The 15,034-nt window shown below is 46.5% G+C and overlaps 1 protein-coding gene across 1 annotated transcript in view; it reads left to right on the forward strand.

The window, feature by feature from the left end:
• LOC132396558 (dual specificity testis-specific protein kinase 2-like) overlaps positions 1-15,034 on the forward strand; it is a 122,831-nt gene that overhangs the window by 92,645 nt on the left and 15,152 nt on the right. The window contains exon 6 of the mRNA XM_059974200.1: positions 14,523-14,613. Coding sequence (XP_059830183.1) covers positions 14,523-14,613 — 91 coding nt within the window. The remainder of the gene's footprint in view (positions 1-14,522; positions 14,614-15,034) is intronic.

Genomic DNA, 15,034 nt, shown 5'->3' on the forward strand with positions numbered 1-15,034 from the left:
TCTCATACCAGATCGTATTGCAGCCAGTCACTGCACATCTATCGAAGATCGTGGAAGTTTTAGATGTCATGCCGAATCTGTGCAGACTCCTTAAGGAAGCAGAGCTGCTGCCATGCTTTCTTCGTGATAGTGTGTACCCAATCAATATGCTCCGAGACCTTGGCCTTTGTGCAATTGGATTTCTTCACTCGCAGACCCCAGTCAGTCCGGACAGGCGAACGCATCTCCTCCACAGTCTCCATCAGCACAGGAGCACAGGGCTAATTAGCTGGGGGATTAAGTTTAAGGGGGGCAGCGGTAGTGTAGTGGTCAGTGTAACACCATAACAGTGCCAGCCGTGAGATCAGTGTACAATTTCTGCTGCTGTCTGTAAGGAGTTTGCACGGTCTCCCATGATGAACATGTGAGTTTCCTCCGGGTGCCCTGCTTTCCTCCCACATTTCAAAGATGTACACATTAGGATCTGCTGTGGGCCAGAGGCGTAGTGATACTCTCGGGCTATCCTCACTGATTTGATTTGACAGAAAAGACACATTTTCCTGTGTGTTTTGATCTACGTGTGACAAATAAATCTAATCTGTAAAGTAGTTAATCTTTAAAAGCCTGCATCTCTATAAACCCCGGTTAGACCACACTTGGAATATTGTGTTCAGTTCTGGATGCCTCATTATAGGAAGGATGTGGACGCTTTGGAGAGGCTGCAAAGATCTGGCAGGATGCTGCCTGGAGTAGAGGGCATGTCTTCTGAGGATAGATTGAGTGAGCTAGGACTTTTCTCTTCGGAGTGAAGGAGGATAAAGACACAACTCTGAAAGAGGTGTACAAGATACGATACATAGATCGAGTGGTCAGCCAGAAACATTTCCCTCTGGCAGGAATGGCTAATACTAGAGGGCGTAATTTTAAGGTGTTTGGAGGGATGTCAGAGATAGGTTTTTACACAGAGAGTGGTGGGTATCAGGGGTGATGGTAGAGTCAGATTCATTAGGTCCATTTAAGAAACTCATAGATAGACACAAGGTTGACAGAGAAAAGGAGGGCTGTGTGGGAGGGAGGGTTTAGATTGATCTTGGAGTAGGTTAAATGGTTGGCACAAAATTGTGAGCCAAAAAGCCTGTGCAGTGCTATGTTCTAAAAGTTGCAGCAGTTGAGATGTTGGACTGAATGTGGTCAGTGAAAGGGTTAAGTCCCTCAAGCGCTGCTTAAGGAACTGGCTAAAGTTTTGTCACGTTACTGGCCTTCCTGTCACTCCATCCTGAGTTTAATTGGCTCTGAGCTGTCAGTAAAAATAGACCGACCTTTGCATTGCATATGCTGTCCCTCGTGTGAGTATGAGTTGCAAAACGGGGACTGACGGCTGCCTTCGAATAATCTCAACGGGAGACAGCCGAGGAGGAAATACCTTCCTCCCTCCAAACATCAACCCCCCCCCCCCCGAAAGTCCCACCAGCATTTTCACTCTTCAGTCTTCTTGTCGTTCCTGATACTTACTTGAAGGAATGCAAGGCTTGGGGAGAGGTGTTTATTCTCTGCTTTCTCTCATCCGAGACAGGGCCCGCCCCACCACAGATTTCTTGTTTATGTCACACAATCTCTGAAGTTCTGAATAGTACCGTGAAAGTTTCACAGAGCCTCACGCACCCTCAGAGTTAAAAAAAACAATGGAAATGTCTAAAACCAGGGCCGGTCGTTTTAAGGTGATTGGCGAAAAGTCTGGAGGGTGATGTCAGAGGTAGGATTTTTCTCAAAGGGTGGTGGATACGAGGAACCCACTGCGAGGGTGATGGTGGAGGCAAACACATTCAGGACATTTAGGAGACTCTTAGATAGGCACCTGGATGATAGAAAAGTAGAGGGCTATGTAGGAGGGAAGGATTAGATTATCTTCGTATAGGTTAAACTGTTGGCCCAGCGTTGTGGGCTGAAGGGCCGGTACTGTTCAATGTTCTGTGTTCTAAACCCTCCTCTGTATCTTACTGTCACTGGCACCCTAAGTTTCAGCACAGAGGTGAAGCTGGTGGAGCCACAGTCTCTTGGTTCGATCCTGACCTCTGGCACTGTCGGTGTGGAGTTTGCACGTTCCTCCCAATGACCAGTGTGTGTCTGATCTGAAGGCTGAGCCGCCCATTTAAATCAACTACCCATTCCCTTTGCAAGATGTTCAAGGCCTCCTCTCCCACCACAATGAGGTCCCTCTCAGGCTGGAGGAGCCGTCCCTTATGTTCCTCCTCGGCAGCCTCCAACCTGACGGCACGAACATCGATTTTTCTCCTCTCTCCCCCCACCTCCTTCCCTTTCTTTCCATCCTCCATTCCGATTCCTCAATCACTTCTCCCCTGCCTATCACTGCCCCCTTCCCTTTCCCCCACAGTCCACTCGCCTCTCCTATCAGATTCCTGCTTCTCCAGCCCTTTACCTTTCCCACCTATCACCTCCCAGCTTCTCACTTCATCCTGTTCCTCCCCCTTCACCCTCCTTCCCTCAGCTGGTCTCACCTATCACCTACCAGCTTGTACCCCCTCTCCTTCCTCCACTTTCTGACTTCACCCCCCCATCCTTCTCAGTCCTGACGAAGGGTCGACTGTTTATTCCTCTCCTCAGATGCTGCCTGACCTGCTGAGTTCCTCCAGCTTTTTGTGTGTGTTGTGCGTAATTGGCTGTGAAGTGTGGTGGGTGCCTGAGGGTTCTCGGAGGCTCCTTATAATTACAAGGAGCAGCTTCTTCACATTTAGCCTCAACTGCGGTGTGAGTTATGAGACTCGGATCTGTTTGGGGGTGGGGTGGGGTGGGGGGGGGGGAGGAATGTGACTTTGTAAGTCTTCCTGCTGCATTCCCGTGCTCCATGATGATGTCGGAACTTGCCCGTGTTCTGCAGCTTGTAACATGTCCCAGTACTCTCCTTTTGCGCTGTATATAACCCAGATCCGGAATCAGGTCTCGGATCACTGCTGTATTTTGTGAAATGTGTTGTTTTACAGCCAGAGTACATAGCAATACACAAAATTACAGTAAGTGTGTATGTATCTATTTATGTGAGTGTGTATATATATATATGTGTGTGTAGTGCAAAAAAAAGAGCAAATAGAAAGAAAAAAAGTGAGGTAATGGACACAGGTTCATTGTCCATTTAGAAATCTGATGGCAGAGGGGGAGAAGCTGTTCCTGAGTCATTGAGTGTGTTTCTTCAGGCTCCTGTACCTCCTCCCTGATAGTAACAATGAAAAGTGGACATGTCCTGGGTGATGGGGGCCCTTGATAATAGATGTCATCTTTTTGAGGCATCGCCTTTTGAAGGTGCCCTGGATGCTGGACAGACCAGTGCCCATGTTGGAGCGGGCTGAGGTTACAACTGTCTCCCGATCCTGTGCACTGGCTCCTCCATACCAGAAGTGGATGCGACCAGTTGGAACGGTCTCCATATCGGTAGAAACTTGCAGGAGTCTTTGATGGCATACTGATTTTCCTCAAATGGAATATAGTCGCTGCTGTGCCTTCTTTGTAATTACATCGAAATGTTGGGTCCAGAATAGATCCTCAGAGACGTTGACACCCAGGAACTTGAAGCGTTTGTATGTTCTGGCTTGTAACACTCTGCAGACAGGTTGTGTGTTCAAAGGGAGTAACTAGGAGGACAAGCCCCGTACGTTGTTGAGTGATCTGTCATACGCCAGCATGCAAAATCGGAAACTCAAGTGCTGGAATACAGGGCAATGAACAATCTATTAGGGGAACTCAGTCTTCAAGCAGCATCTGTGGAGAGGAGGGAGGAATTGTCGACGGTTTGGCTAAAAACCTGCATCAGGACTGAAGGGGTGGGGGAGCGTAATGCTGGTACAGTGCCAGCGACCCGGGTTCAGTACCTGACACTGTCTGTGAGGAGTTTGTACGTTCTCCCCGTGACTGTGTGGGTGCTCCAATTTCCTCCCACGTTCCAAATGCAGGTTATTCGGTTAGTTGATGACATGGGTGTAATTGGGCAGTGGGGGCTTGTTACAGTGCTGTATCTCTGGAATATCAGGGAGGAAGGGGTGGGGTCAAACAGGAGCCCACGTTGCAATGTCCCCTTTAACTTCTGTTTAGAGCTGCATAGACCAACGATTGCTCAGAGCAGGTAATTTTTACATGGCCTGAAAACAGCATTGCACTTTAAAAGTTGGGTTTTGTAATATGCATACGATGGATATTTAGAATGAAGTTTGAAAATTCACATACTTTTGAATTTATTTATTAATTGAAGTGTATAATGAAATGCATACAGCAAAGAAACTCTTTCACGTTTCGTAAACTTTTTCCAGGGCGTTCAATTCCAGCTTTGTGACAACGAAGGAGATGTGCACGGGAGCATTTAGGTTACCCACGCAGCTTAGGGACAGTGCCAAGGTGATTGGTGTGAGATACCAGGAGGGAGATGGACAAGGGGCATTTGGATGATTGATTGGGGGGTGTGAGGTGACAGCACATAGGGGGAAGGAGGCCGGTGTTTGGGACACAGAGGCAGGTGACTGATAGATGGGTAATAGATGGAGGCCTCCTTTGCTAATCAGAGTCCAGCACTGGTATCCCTCTTCCTTCTTATCCCTTCCATCAACACTCTCCAACTTTTACTCTGCCTTCTGCATTCCTCCTTTTATATGCCTCTGTTTTTTTTATTCTCGCGCTCTCCACCCTTGACTTTCATTCACCCACCAATTACGCACAAAATGCTAGGGAAACCCAGGAGGTCAATCAGCACCTATGGAGGGGAATAGATAGCCGATGCTTTGGGCTAAGATCCTTCATTGTCATTGATCCAAAACTCTTCATCAGGCCTCATCCACCTAAAAACGTTGGGTGTTTTTATTCATTTCCAGGGATGTAGCCTGACCTCCAGCGTTTTGTGTGTATTGCTCAAGATTTCCAGCATCTGCAGAATCTCGTATTCAGTCACCAATCACCTCAGTCTTAATGAGCACCTGCCTTCTTCTGAGCCATGTCCTCTGGTCCTGGAGGGGATGCCAACCATGTCCTCTGGTCCTGGAGGGGACGCCAACCATGTCCTCCGGTCCTGGAGGGGACACCAACCATGTCCTCCGGTCCTGGAGGGGACGCCAACCATGTCCTCTGGTCCTGGAGGGGACGCCAACCATGTCCTCCGGTCCTGGAGGGGACGCCAACCATGTCCTCCGTTCCTGGAGGGGACACCAACCATGTCCTGGATCTCCCTGGAGGGGAAGACATCATCTGAACATTTACCCTGTGAGCCCCGAAGAGTTTTAAATACTGCAATTACGATTGTAAAAACCCTCAGAGTCAGATTAATTTATCACTTGTTCATCGAAACAAGCAGTGAAGTGTGTCATTTGTGTAAACAACAACACAATCTAAGGATGAGCCAGGGGCTGCCCACAAGTGTCTCCACACATTCTGCCACAAACACAACATGCCCACAATGTGCGGAAGGAGCACACAGAGTGCAACAAAACTGAACCTCAGCAACAAAACCAGTCCTGTTCCTCAACTCGGCGTTGACTTTGATAAACAGGCACCTCCTTCAAAACTTGAATGCAACTAATTAAGTCTTTGGGATTTTTCTGCTGAGTCCCTTATTAACTTCTCAATTTATACTTCACTCCTTTCCTTTGATTCTCAGCATTTCTAGGAGGTATTTGTGCCTTCAATCCAGTTCAAGTTTATAGTCGTTCAACTCTATACATATAACACACACACAACACATAAATTAATATTGCCACAAATAAGTTAACAAATAATAAGGTGGATTTACGACCCAAGTTAAAAAGTAAACAGTAGAATGCTACTGGTGCTTCACACGTGATGAGACCCGGGTGGTGGCAGGGAGTTCAGTGGTCTTACTGCCTGGGGGAAGAAGCTGTTTGCACCCTAACAGTCCTTGTGCTAATGCTACGGTACCTCCTGCCTGATGGTAGCGGGGTCAGAGAGATTGCTGGGCGGATGGAAGGGATTATTGACAATGCTAAGGGCCCTGCACACGCTGCTGTAGGTGTATCAGTGCTATTTATAAACGTGTCTGAATTTGCAGATTCGTTGAGTTTGGCTGCCAATTCCATGGGGCTTGCACTCAGGAAAGAGTCATTGCGCTGAGAACACCCCGACCAGCTGTATCACCGTCTGGTACGGGGATTGCGAGGCATCTGACCACAAGTCCCGACAAAGGATTGTGAGGACTGGAGAGAGGATCATCAGGGCTATTTCTCAGGAGCACTGCGAGCTCTCTTTCTCTTTGGCCCGTTACACCGCTGGCGTTTAGGGCAGCAATGAAGGTCAGGGCTTCCTTCGTCTTGTCAGTAGCTTCCTCTCGGTTTTCACTACTGTCAGTCATGGAATTCCTGGGTGGAGACTCGGGAATCCCATCGCACACCAATGTGGAAGGATTCGTCATTGCTGTTTCTGACACTGTTTTGTTTGACCAGTCAGGATTGATAGCTGAACCCCCAAACATGGAGGACCTGTGGATCATTCTTAGTCTGGCCTCTGCCTTTCCAAGAGCCAAAGTATAAAGCCCTGACTACAGTCAACATAGCTCTCTGGGTCATTGATGCACGCAAGCCTCTAAACTACGACAAGGTTGTGGTCCACTTGGAGGAGTGCTGTGTATGCAGAGCCCTTAATATTGTCAATGATCCCTGTCAACCATCCAGCAGTCTCTTTGACCCCCTACCATCAGGCAGGAGGTACCATCGCATTAGGGCAGGGCCTGTTAGGATGGGAAACAGCTTCCTCCCCCAGGCTGTGAACATAATGACCTCCCTGCCACCACCCAGGTTTCATCACGTATAAGGCAGCAGTAGCATTAGACTGTTTACTTGTGTCATAACTGCACTTCCGTGTTTGTTATTTGTGGTAATAATACCTTGTGTCCTGTGTGTGAGTTATACATTCTGTGTTGTGCTCCTTGGTCTGGAGGAATGTTGCTTTGTTTGACAGTATACATGTGAACAGCAATGAACTTGAACTTCTTCAGCCGGTCACAATGGTACAGCAGGTAAAGCGACTGCTTCGCAACTCCAGAGATCCAGGTTCAATCCCAGCCTCAGCCACTCTCTGTGTACATTATCCCTGGTTACTCCACAATCCACGTCCCAAAGATACCCAGTTGAGGAGGGGGGTTAATTGGCTGTTATATTTACCCTTGATGAGAGTAAGAATTGGGTATTAGAGCCACAGAGTGTACAGCAGAGAGCATTGTTTTAATTGGTAACAATTCCAGAAGTCCACACTGCCCAGTTACAGCTATGTGATGAATTAACCTACTCAGCTGTACATCTTCGGAATGTGGGAGGAAAGCAGTGTACCCAGAGGAAACCCACACGGTCACAGGGAGAACGTACAAATTCCTCTGGAATTGAACCCAGCTCCCTGACACTGTAATGGTATTATGCTAACCACTATGCTAACGTGCCAACTGGCATAGATGCATTCAGTGTCCTCATTACACCTGTACACCTCGTTAATGCAAATACATAATCAGCCAATCATGTGGCAGCAACTCACTGCATGAAAGTATGCAGGCCTGGTCAAGAGGTTCAGTTGTTGTTCAGATCAAACATCAGAATGGGGAAGAAATGTGATCTAAGTGACTTTGACCGTGGAACCATTGTTGGTGCCAGACAGGTGGTTTGAGTATCTTAGAAACTGCTGATTACTATCCCTCAGTTGCTACCCTTCAACTATCAGGCTCCTGAACTAAAGGTGATAACTTCACTCAACTTCAGTTGCCCTATCCTTGAAATATTCCCAAAACCAATCACTTTCAAGGGCTGTTCACCTCGTGCTCTCGATATTTATTGCTTATTTATTTATCATTATTTCTTTCTTTTGGTATTTGCAGTTTGTTGTTTTTTTTTTGCACACTAGTTGAATGCTCGTTGGTCTGGTCTTTCATTGATTCTGTTATAATTGTTACTCTATGGATTTATTGAGTATGCTACACGAAAATGAATCTCGGGGTTGTATATGGTGATATATATGTACTTTGATAATAAGTTTACTTTGAACTTTAATTTCCTGAGATTTTCAAGCACAACAGTCTCTCGAGCTTACAGAGAATTGTGCGATAAGCAAAAAACATCCAGGGAGCAGCATTCTGTGGACGTAAATGCTTTGTTAATGAGAGAGGTCAGAGGAGAATGGCCAGACTGGTTCAAACTGACAGTTACTGAATTACCCACACGTTACAACAGTGGCGTGCAGAAGATCATCTCTGAGCACACATGTCGAACCTCGAAGTGGATGGGCTGCAGCAGCAGAAGACCATGAACCTACACTCAGTGGCCACTTTATTAGGTGCAGAGGGTACTTCATACTGTGGCCATTGAGTGTACGTGTATGTACAAGCTCTGTTGAGTGGGAGGCACCATTCGACCAGATTTTCAGTCTGCCTCCCATATGCTGATTCATCTTGGTTGGAATTCTCCTGTAATCCACCCTGCCAGTCATCCTCAGGACTCTCTCTGTATCCAGAAGAACACTTCTCCTGCAGCTCCCCTCCAGTAACTACAGTCCAACCTGAAGCACCTTGGCCAGAAACATTGACTGTTCACTCTCCTTCATCGATGCTGCCTGACCGGCTGAGCTTCTCCAGAGTTTTGTATGTGTTGATCAAGATTTCCAGCATCTGCAGAATCACTTGTGTTTATGAGTTCCTGGACTCCATTCATCGCAACTTTCTCAGAACAGAGTATACTGCTGCCACAAAATTAGCTAATTTCATAACGTGGATGGCATCCGTTAGTCTCACAAGACCGTAGATCTGCGCCTGGAAAGTTTCTGCCTCTCCAGGGTGCAGGCCTGGTCGAGGTTGTATGGAAGACAAGCAGTTGCCCAAGCAGCGAGTCTCCCCTCTCCACTACACCGATGTTGTCCAAGGGAAGGGCAAGGGCTGATACAGCTTGGCACCAGTGACATTTCAGGAGTTGCCAGAGCGAGGTTGAAGTCAACGTCGGACTGCCTTAGGGACTCCAGCTCCGGATTTGTCCTCAGGGTTTACTCCCGAAGCCTTTCCCATGAGAGGGTATGGCCGCAAGGCAGCGGAGGTTTGAAACCAGAGTTTTCCCTCTCTTAGATGGACTACCTTCCCAGGCTGATGAGCTCCACCTACCCAAAGCACTGGTTTTAAGGCACCAGGACCCGCCTTTGCCACTTCTCCTGTCAGTAGAAATGGTTCTGCCAAGCTTAGAGGCTAAGCCACATGAGAAGGCCAGGAGTTGGACTTGGTTGTCAGAGGCTATTTGAGGCGCATGCAGTGAGGAGCATTTTTAGGTAGTGGGAGCTTGTCCACACTATCACTCCTCGGTTTGACAACCTTGGACCATATCTCAGTGATAAAAAACCTGATTCTGGTTCAGTTACCCCAATGACCTCTCGAACTAAGCATGATGGAGCTAATTTGCATGAACCGTATTTACCTGGAATAGGACCATGTCCTTCCATCCATTAACTAAAGTATCATATGGGCGCCATGGTAACAAAACAGTAAACAACGCCACTACAGCTCATGGCGTATCAGTAAATGTAATACTATTACAGCTCCCGGCACCAGAGCTCAGAGTTCAATTCCAGCGCCGTCTGCATTCCTCTACATGAACGTGTGGGTTTCCTCCAGCAGCTCCAGTTTCCTCCCACAGTCCAAAGCCTTACAGGGTCATCGGTGAATTGGTCATTGTAAATTGTCGTGTGATCAGGCTAGGGTTAAGTAGGTGGGTTGCTGGAAGGGTCTCTTCCACACTGTGTTTCTAAATAATAGTAACAATAAGAGTCTGTCTAAATGCCTCTCAAGCATTGTGACTATATCTGATTTTACCACCTCCTCTGGCAGCAAGTTCCCAACATCAAACACTCCTCTGTGAAAATGTTACCACTAAGGTTCCTTTTAAATCTCTAACCCTCTCATTATTGATAGGCCTCTCACTGGAAAAAGATGTTGACTAGATCAATGCTTCTCACAGTCTTAAACCCCCATTCATTCACCCGTCAGCCTCCTTTGCACCAGGATAAACAGACCTAGCCTCTCAAATCTCTCCCAATAATTAATGCCCTCTACTCAGGCAATGTCTTGCTTCCCTATAAGCTGTGCGGCTGCACAGCCGCACGGTAACTGAAACGCTCCCACGGACATAGCCTTTGTTGTCGAGCAGCTGGAATTTCCTTTTATATTATGTTAATATAATTCTGAAATTTTACTAAATTTGAAATCTACATTCATCTAATTGTGAAGCATTAATGAATATAATCCATAAATTTTCTAAATAATCAACGTACTGCAATCTTTACTTTTAAACGGCTTAGAGCTTCAGTATATTTACAATGTCAGTGTTTCAAGTTACAAACTATAACAATAAACACAGAATGGAAGTCAGTAGCTCATTGCTAATAAATCACTGGCCCGCTGAACGCCGACAGTGTCAGATGACAAAAAATTTACGAAACTTTAAAGTTTTCCTTTGTTGTACTGTTTAATTAGACCCTTAAATTAATAAAATCAAAAGTATGTGATTTGTTCAATTCTCATTCTAAATACTCATAGTAATGCATATTACAAAAAAAACCATAGAAAGTGCTGCACAGTTTTCAGGCCGTATAAAAATTTCCTCCTTGGAGCAATGGTTGGTCTACGCAGCTGTCCAGAAGATCAGAGGGAATGTTGCTGGTTAATAACATGAGCAGCCTCAGTGGCTCAGGCACGTCCCTCCTGTACTGTGGTACCATCTGCGGCCTGCTGCTGCGTACCTTACATTGTATCTTCAGACTCAGATGAATCTATTCAAGTTCAAGCTTATTGTCATCGGTACAAATCAGAATCACTGGCATATGTTGCAAAGTCAGCTGCTTTGTGGCAGCAGTATATTGCAATGCATAACAAAACTCTATAAATTACAATAAGTGTTGTATATCATTCGTTCGTTATGTGCCGGGGGTGGACAGATATCTCTACCAAAGGAGGTTAAAGGCTCTCCTTCCCTCTACTAGCCTGCAGGTCACCCTTGGGTGAGGTGTAACACCTGCTTAGCGCACCCCCCCCCAATCAGGATTAAGTGAAGCTTTGGGAGCAGGTGATGGATGGTCGTATGAGCAGCTGGCACCTATGTTGTGAACTATATTGTTTTGCGGCAGCAGTTCAATTCAATACATAATTTAAAAATCTGAAACTTCCAATATATATCAAAGCATTAAAGCAGTGCAAAAAATAGGAAGAAAGAGTGAGGTAGTGAACATGGCTTCAATGTCCATTCAGAAATCTGATGGCAGTAGAGAAGAAGCTGTTCCTGAATCATTGAGTGTGTGTTGTCAGGCTCCTGTACCTCCTCCCTGATGGTAGCAATGAGAAGAGGGCGTGTCCTGGGTGATCGGGGTCCTTAATGTTGGATGTTGCCTTTTCGAGGTATCGTCCTTTCAATGTGTCCTCAATGCTGGGGGGGGAGCGTCTAATGCCCACAGTGGAGCTGACTGAGTCTTTGGTGACATGGCAAGTCCCCCCAAGCTCCTGATGAAATATAGCCGTGGTCGTGCCTCCTTTGTAACTGCATCGATATGTTGGGCCCAGGATAGATCCTCTGAGAGGCTGACACCCTGGAAGTTGCAGGACTTGTCAATGTTATGAAAGGTGCAATCTAAATTTGGTTTCCTTTTTTTTCAAAGAAGCTAACCTCCCATGTCCAGTAGTTGTCAATCTTTCAGAGTCACCACAGCCTAAGGTCAAATCACACTGGGTTCTGCAATAAGTTCATAGCACTGAAATTTCAAAGCCAGCTTTGGCAAGGTAGTTCACATTTCAGTGTAACAATATCACCTGACTTTTGATTAAATGTGGCATTACTCAAGTTCAGCTTGTTAAGTTTCTGGGTCGCTGTTCTGCCAGGCTGTAAAATTAGCTTATTTTTATTAGATTATCTGTATACCTGTCACAGTGTGTGTTCAGTCTTCTGTAGAAAAGGTCTCAAATGTCAGCCACCAGCTTTGTTCATAGGCGGCCTAAAATACTGAGGTGTCTTGAAATAGAATTCAAATTGGTTTATTATTATCACATGTACTAAGAGGCAGTGAAAAGCTTTTGTTAAATAGCTTTATTTGTCAGATGTATATCAAGACATAGCATGATATGAGTCGTTTCTGTCAATGACTAATACAGTCTGAGGTTGTGCTGGGCTCAGCCCACAAGTGTTGCCACACTTCTAACAACACAGGCACAATTTACTAAACCTAACCCGTACTTCTTTGGAGATTAAAGATTCAAGGTTATCTTTATTTGTCAGATGTGCATGAAAGCGTACAGTGAAACACATCTACTGCATCAAATAAATCAGCAAATATTGTGCTGGGCAGCTGGCAAGTGTCACCACATACCCAGCACAACGTGCCATGCCCACGACTCACTAACAGGATGTGCAAAAAGAGCACCCAGTCATGGAGAGAACATACAGACTCGTTACAGACTGCCTGATCACTGGTGCTGTAAAATGTTACACTAACCGTTACACTACCACGCTGCCCCTCCAATCCCATCCCAACAGACTGCATCCCAGCTAAACAGATCAATGTGTACACTCAAGTATATCGTTCATTCGTTACGTGCCATGTGGTACGATGTGGCCGATCTTGGTCTTTCCAGGACCATGATTGTTCTTGGCATATTATTCTACAGAAGTGGTTTGCTATTGCCTTCTTCTGGACAGTGTCTTTACAAGATGGGTGACCCCAGCCATTATCAATACTCTTCAACGATTGTCTGCCTGGCGTCAGTGGTCACATAAGCAGGACTTGTGATCTGCACCGGCTGCTCACCTGCTCCCATGGCTTCTCATGACCCTGATCAGGGGCCAAGTGGGTACTCCACCTTGCCCAAGGGTGACCTGCAGACTAGCAGAAGGAAGGAGTGCCTTACACCTCCTTTGGTAGAGACGTATCTCCACCTGACACCTAACAAGGTAGCAGAAAGGAAAGCAGACTGCAAAATAAAGTGTAACAGTTACAGAGAGTGCAGTAATTGCTAGAGCCACAATGAGGTGGATTGGGAGATAGAGAGATAGATTGAGATCACCTTCTAGCGTTTGAGCGGTGCTTTCAAGAGTCCGATAACAGCAAGGCTGAAGCTGTCCTTGAGTCTCATGCTACGTGTCCACCAGCCTTTCTGTCTTCTGCTCGATGAAAGGAGGAAGACAAGAGGACCATCGGGGCGGGAGAACTGGAAACAAAGAGGGGAGATGACCAGCAGGAAAAGGTGGGGAAGGGGTGAGTAAGAGCTGGCAAGTGACAGGTGGATCCAGGTGATAAGGAGGAGTCGAGATAGGCAAATAGAGAAAGGGGAGAGTGGGAATGATGTCAGAAGCTGTGACGTGATTGGCGGAGGTAAGAGAGGCCTGAGAAGATGGAGTCTAATCAGAGAGGTAGATGACCACTGAATAAAAGGAAGGAGGTGAGGAGTGGAATCCATGGGAGCTTTATTTTATTTATTTTTGATTAATTTAGTGATACAGTGCAGAGTAGATAAGGCCTCACGGAGTTCTGTTAGCAGTTTTAAGTGTCTTATTTAAGAAAGGATGTGCTGATATTGGAGAGAGTCCAGAGGAAGTTCATGAAAATGGCTGTGGGAATGAAAGGGTTACCGTATGAGCAGCGATTGAAGGCTTTGGGCCTGTACTCGCTGAAATTTAGTAGAATGAGGGGAGATATCATAGAAACCTATCAAATGTTGAAAGGCCTAGACAGAGTGGATGTGAAGAGGAGGTTTCCTTTGGTGGGGGAGTCTAGGACCAGAGGGCACAGCCTCAATATAGAGGATGTCCCTTTAGAACAGAGGTGAGGAGGCATTTCTTTAGCCAGAGGGTGGCCAATCTGTGGAATTCATTTCCATAAAGCTGCGGAGGCCAAGTCACTGGTGCATTTAAGGCAGAGGTTGATAGATTCTTGATCAGTCAGGGTGTGAAAGGTTACGGGAAGAAGGCAGGTGAATAGGGTTGAGACAGAAATAGATCAGCCAAGATGAAATGGCAGAGGAGACTCGATGGGCTGAGTGGCCTAATTCTGCTCCTATGTTTCATAGCCCTTCTGGCCCTTCGAGCCACACTGCCCCAGCAACCACACAGCTCTGATTAACCCTAACCTAATCACGGGATAATTTACAATGACCAATTAACTTACCCGACACATCTTTGAACTGTGGGAGGGTACAGGAACACCTATGTGCAGGCAGGAAACTCCTTACAGAAAGACACCAGAATTGAATACCGAAACGCCCCAGCTGTAACAGCATCGTGCTAACTGCTCCACTCACATCTTTCTTTCCAGTCCTAATGACCCAAAATGCCGGCAGTCCATTTCCCTCCACATATGCTCCCTGACCTACTGAGTTCCTCCAGCTCTTTGTGTGTTGTTCGAGGCTCCGTGGATTGGTGTGAACCTTTGCTGTATACCTGCCCTCAGAATGGGTCACATTTGCAGAAGTGGTTTGGAAGTCAGCTAGTATTTACGGAGGTTACGTTTTAACACTGTTGAATGTTTGCTTTCCACAGCGGTGATGGGGAGAAGGTGCCACTGGGCGTGGTTGGATCACCATACTGGATGGCACCTGAGGTTCTGAGAGGAGAGCTGTACGACGAAAAGGTAAAAACAAGGGGATGAAGGCATAACCACCCTCCAGGTAGCACACGTTGCCTCGAGAAGGGGATAGCTCGCCTGCTGAGACCATAGGGTACAAAGTGATTTTGACAGGATGCAGGGCTGGGCTGACAAGTGGCAGCTGGAGCTTATCTCCAAAAGTGGGAAGTGATTCACTTTGGAAGATCAGATCTGAAGGCAGAATACAGGGTTAATGTAGGATTCTTAGTAGTGTGGAGGAAAAGAGGGAGCTTGGTGTCCATATCCACAGTAATCTTAAAGCTGCCTCACAAGTTGATGGGGTGGTTACGAAGGTGTGTGGTGCGCTGGCCTTCGTTAGTCGGGGGATTGAGTTCAAGAACTGTGAGGTAATGTTGCAGTTCTATAAAACCCTGATTAGACAGCATTTGGAGTAATGTGTCCAGTT

This window comes from Hypanus sabinus, chromosome 7 (genome assembly GCF_030144855.1).
Source record: "Hypanus sabinus isolate sHypSab1 chromosome 7, sHypSab1.hap1, whole genome shotgun sequence".
NCBI lineage: Eukaryota > Metazoa > Chordata > Chondrichthyes > Myliobatiformes > Dasyatidae > Hypanus > Hypanus sabinus.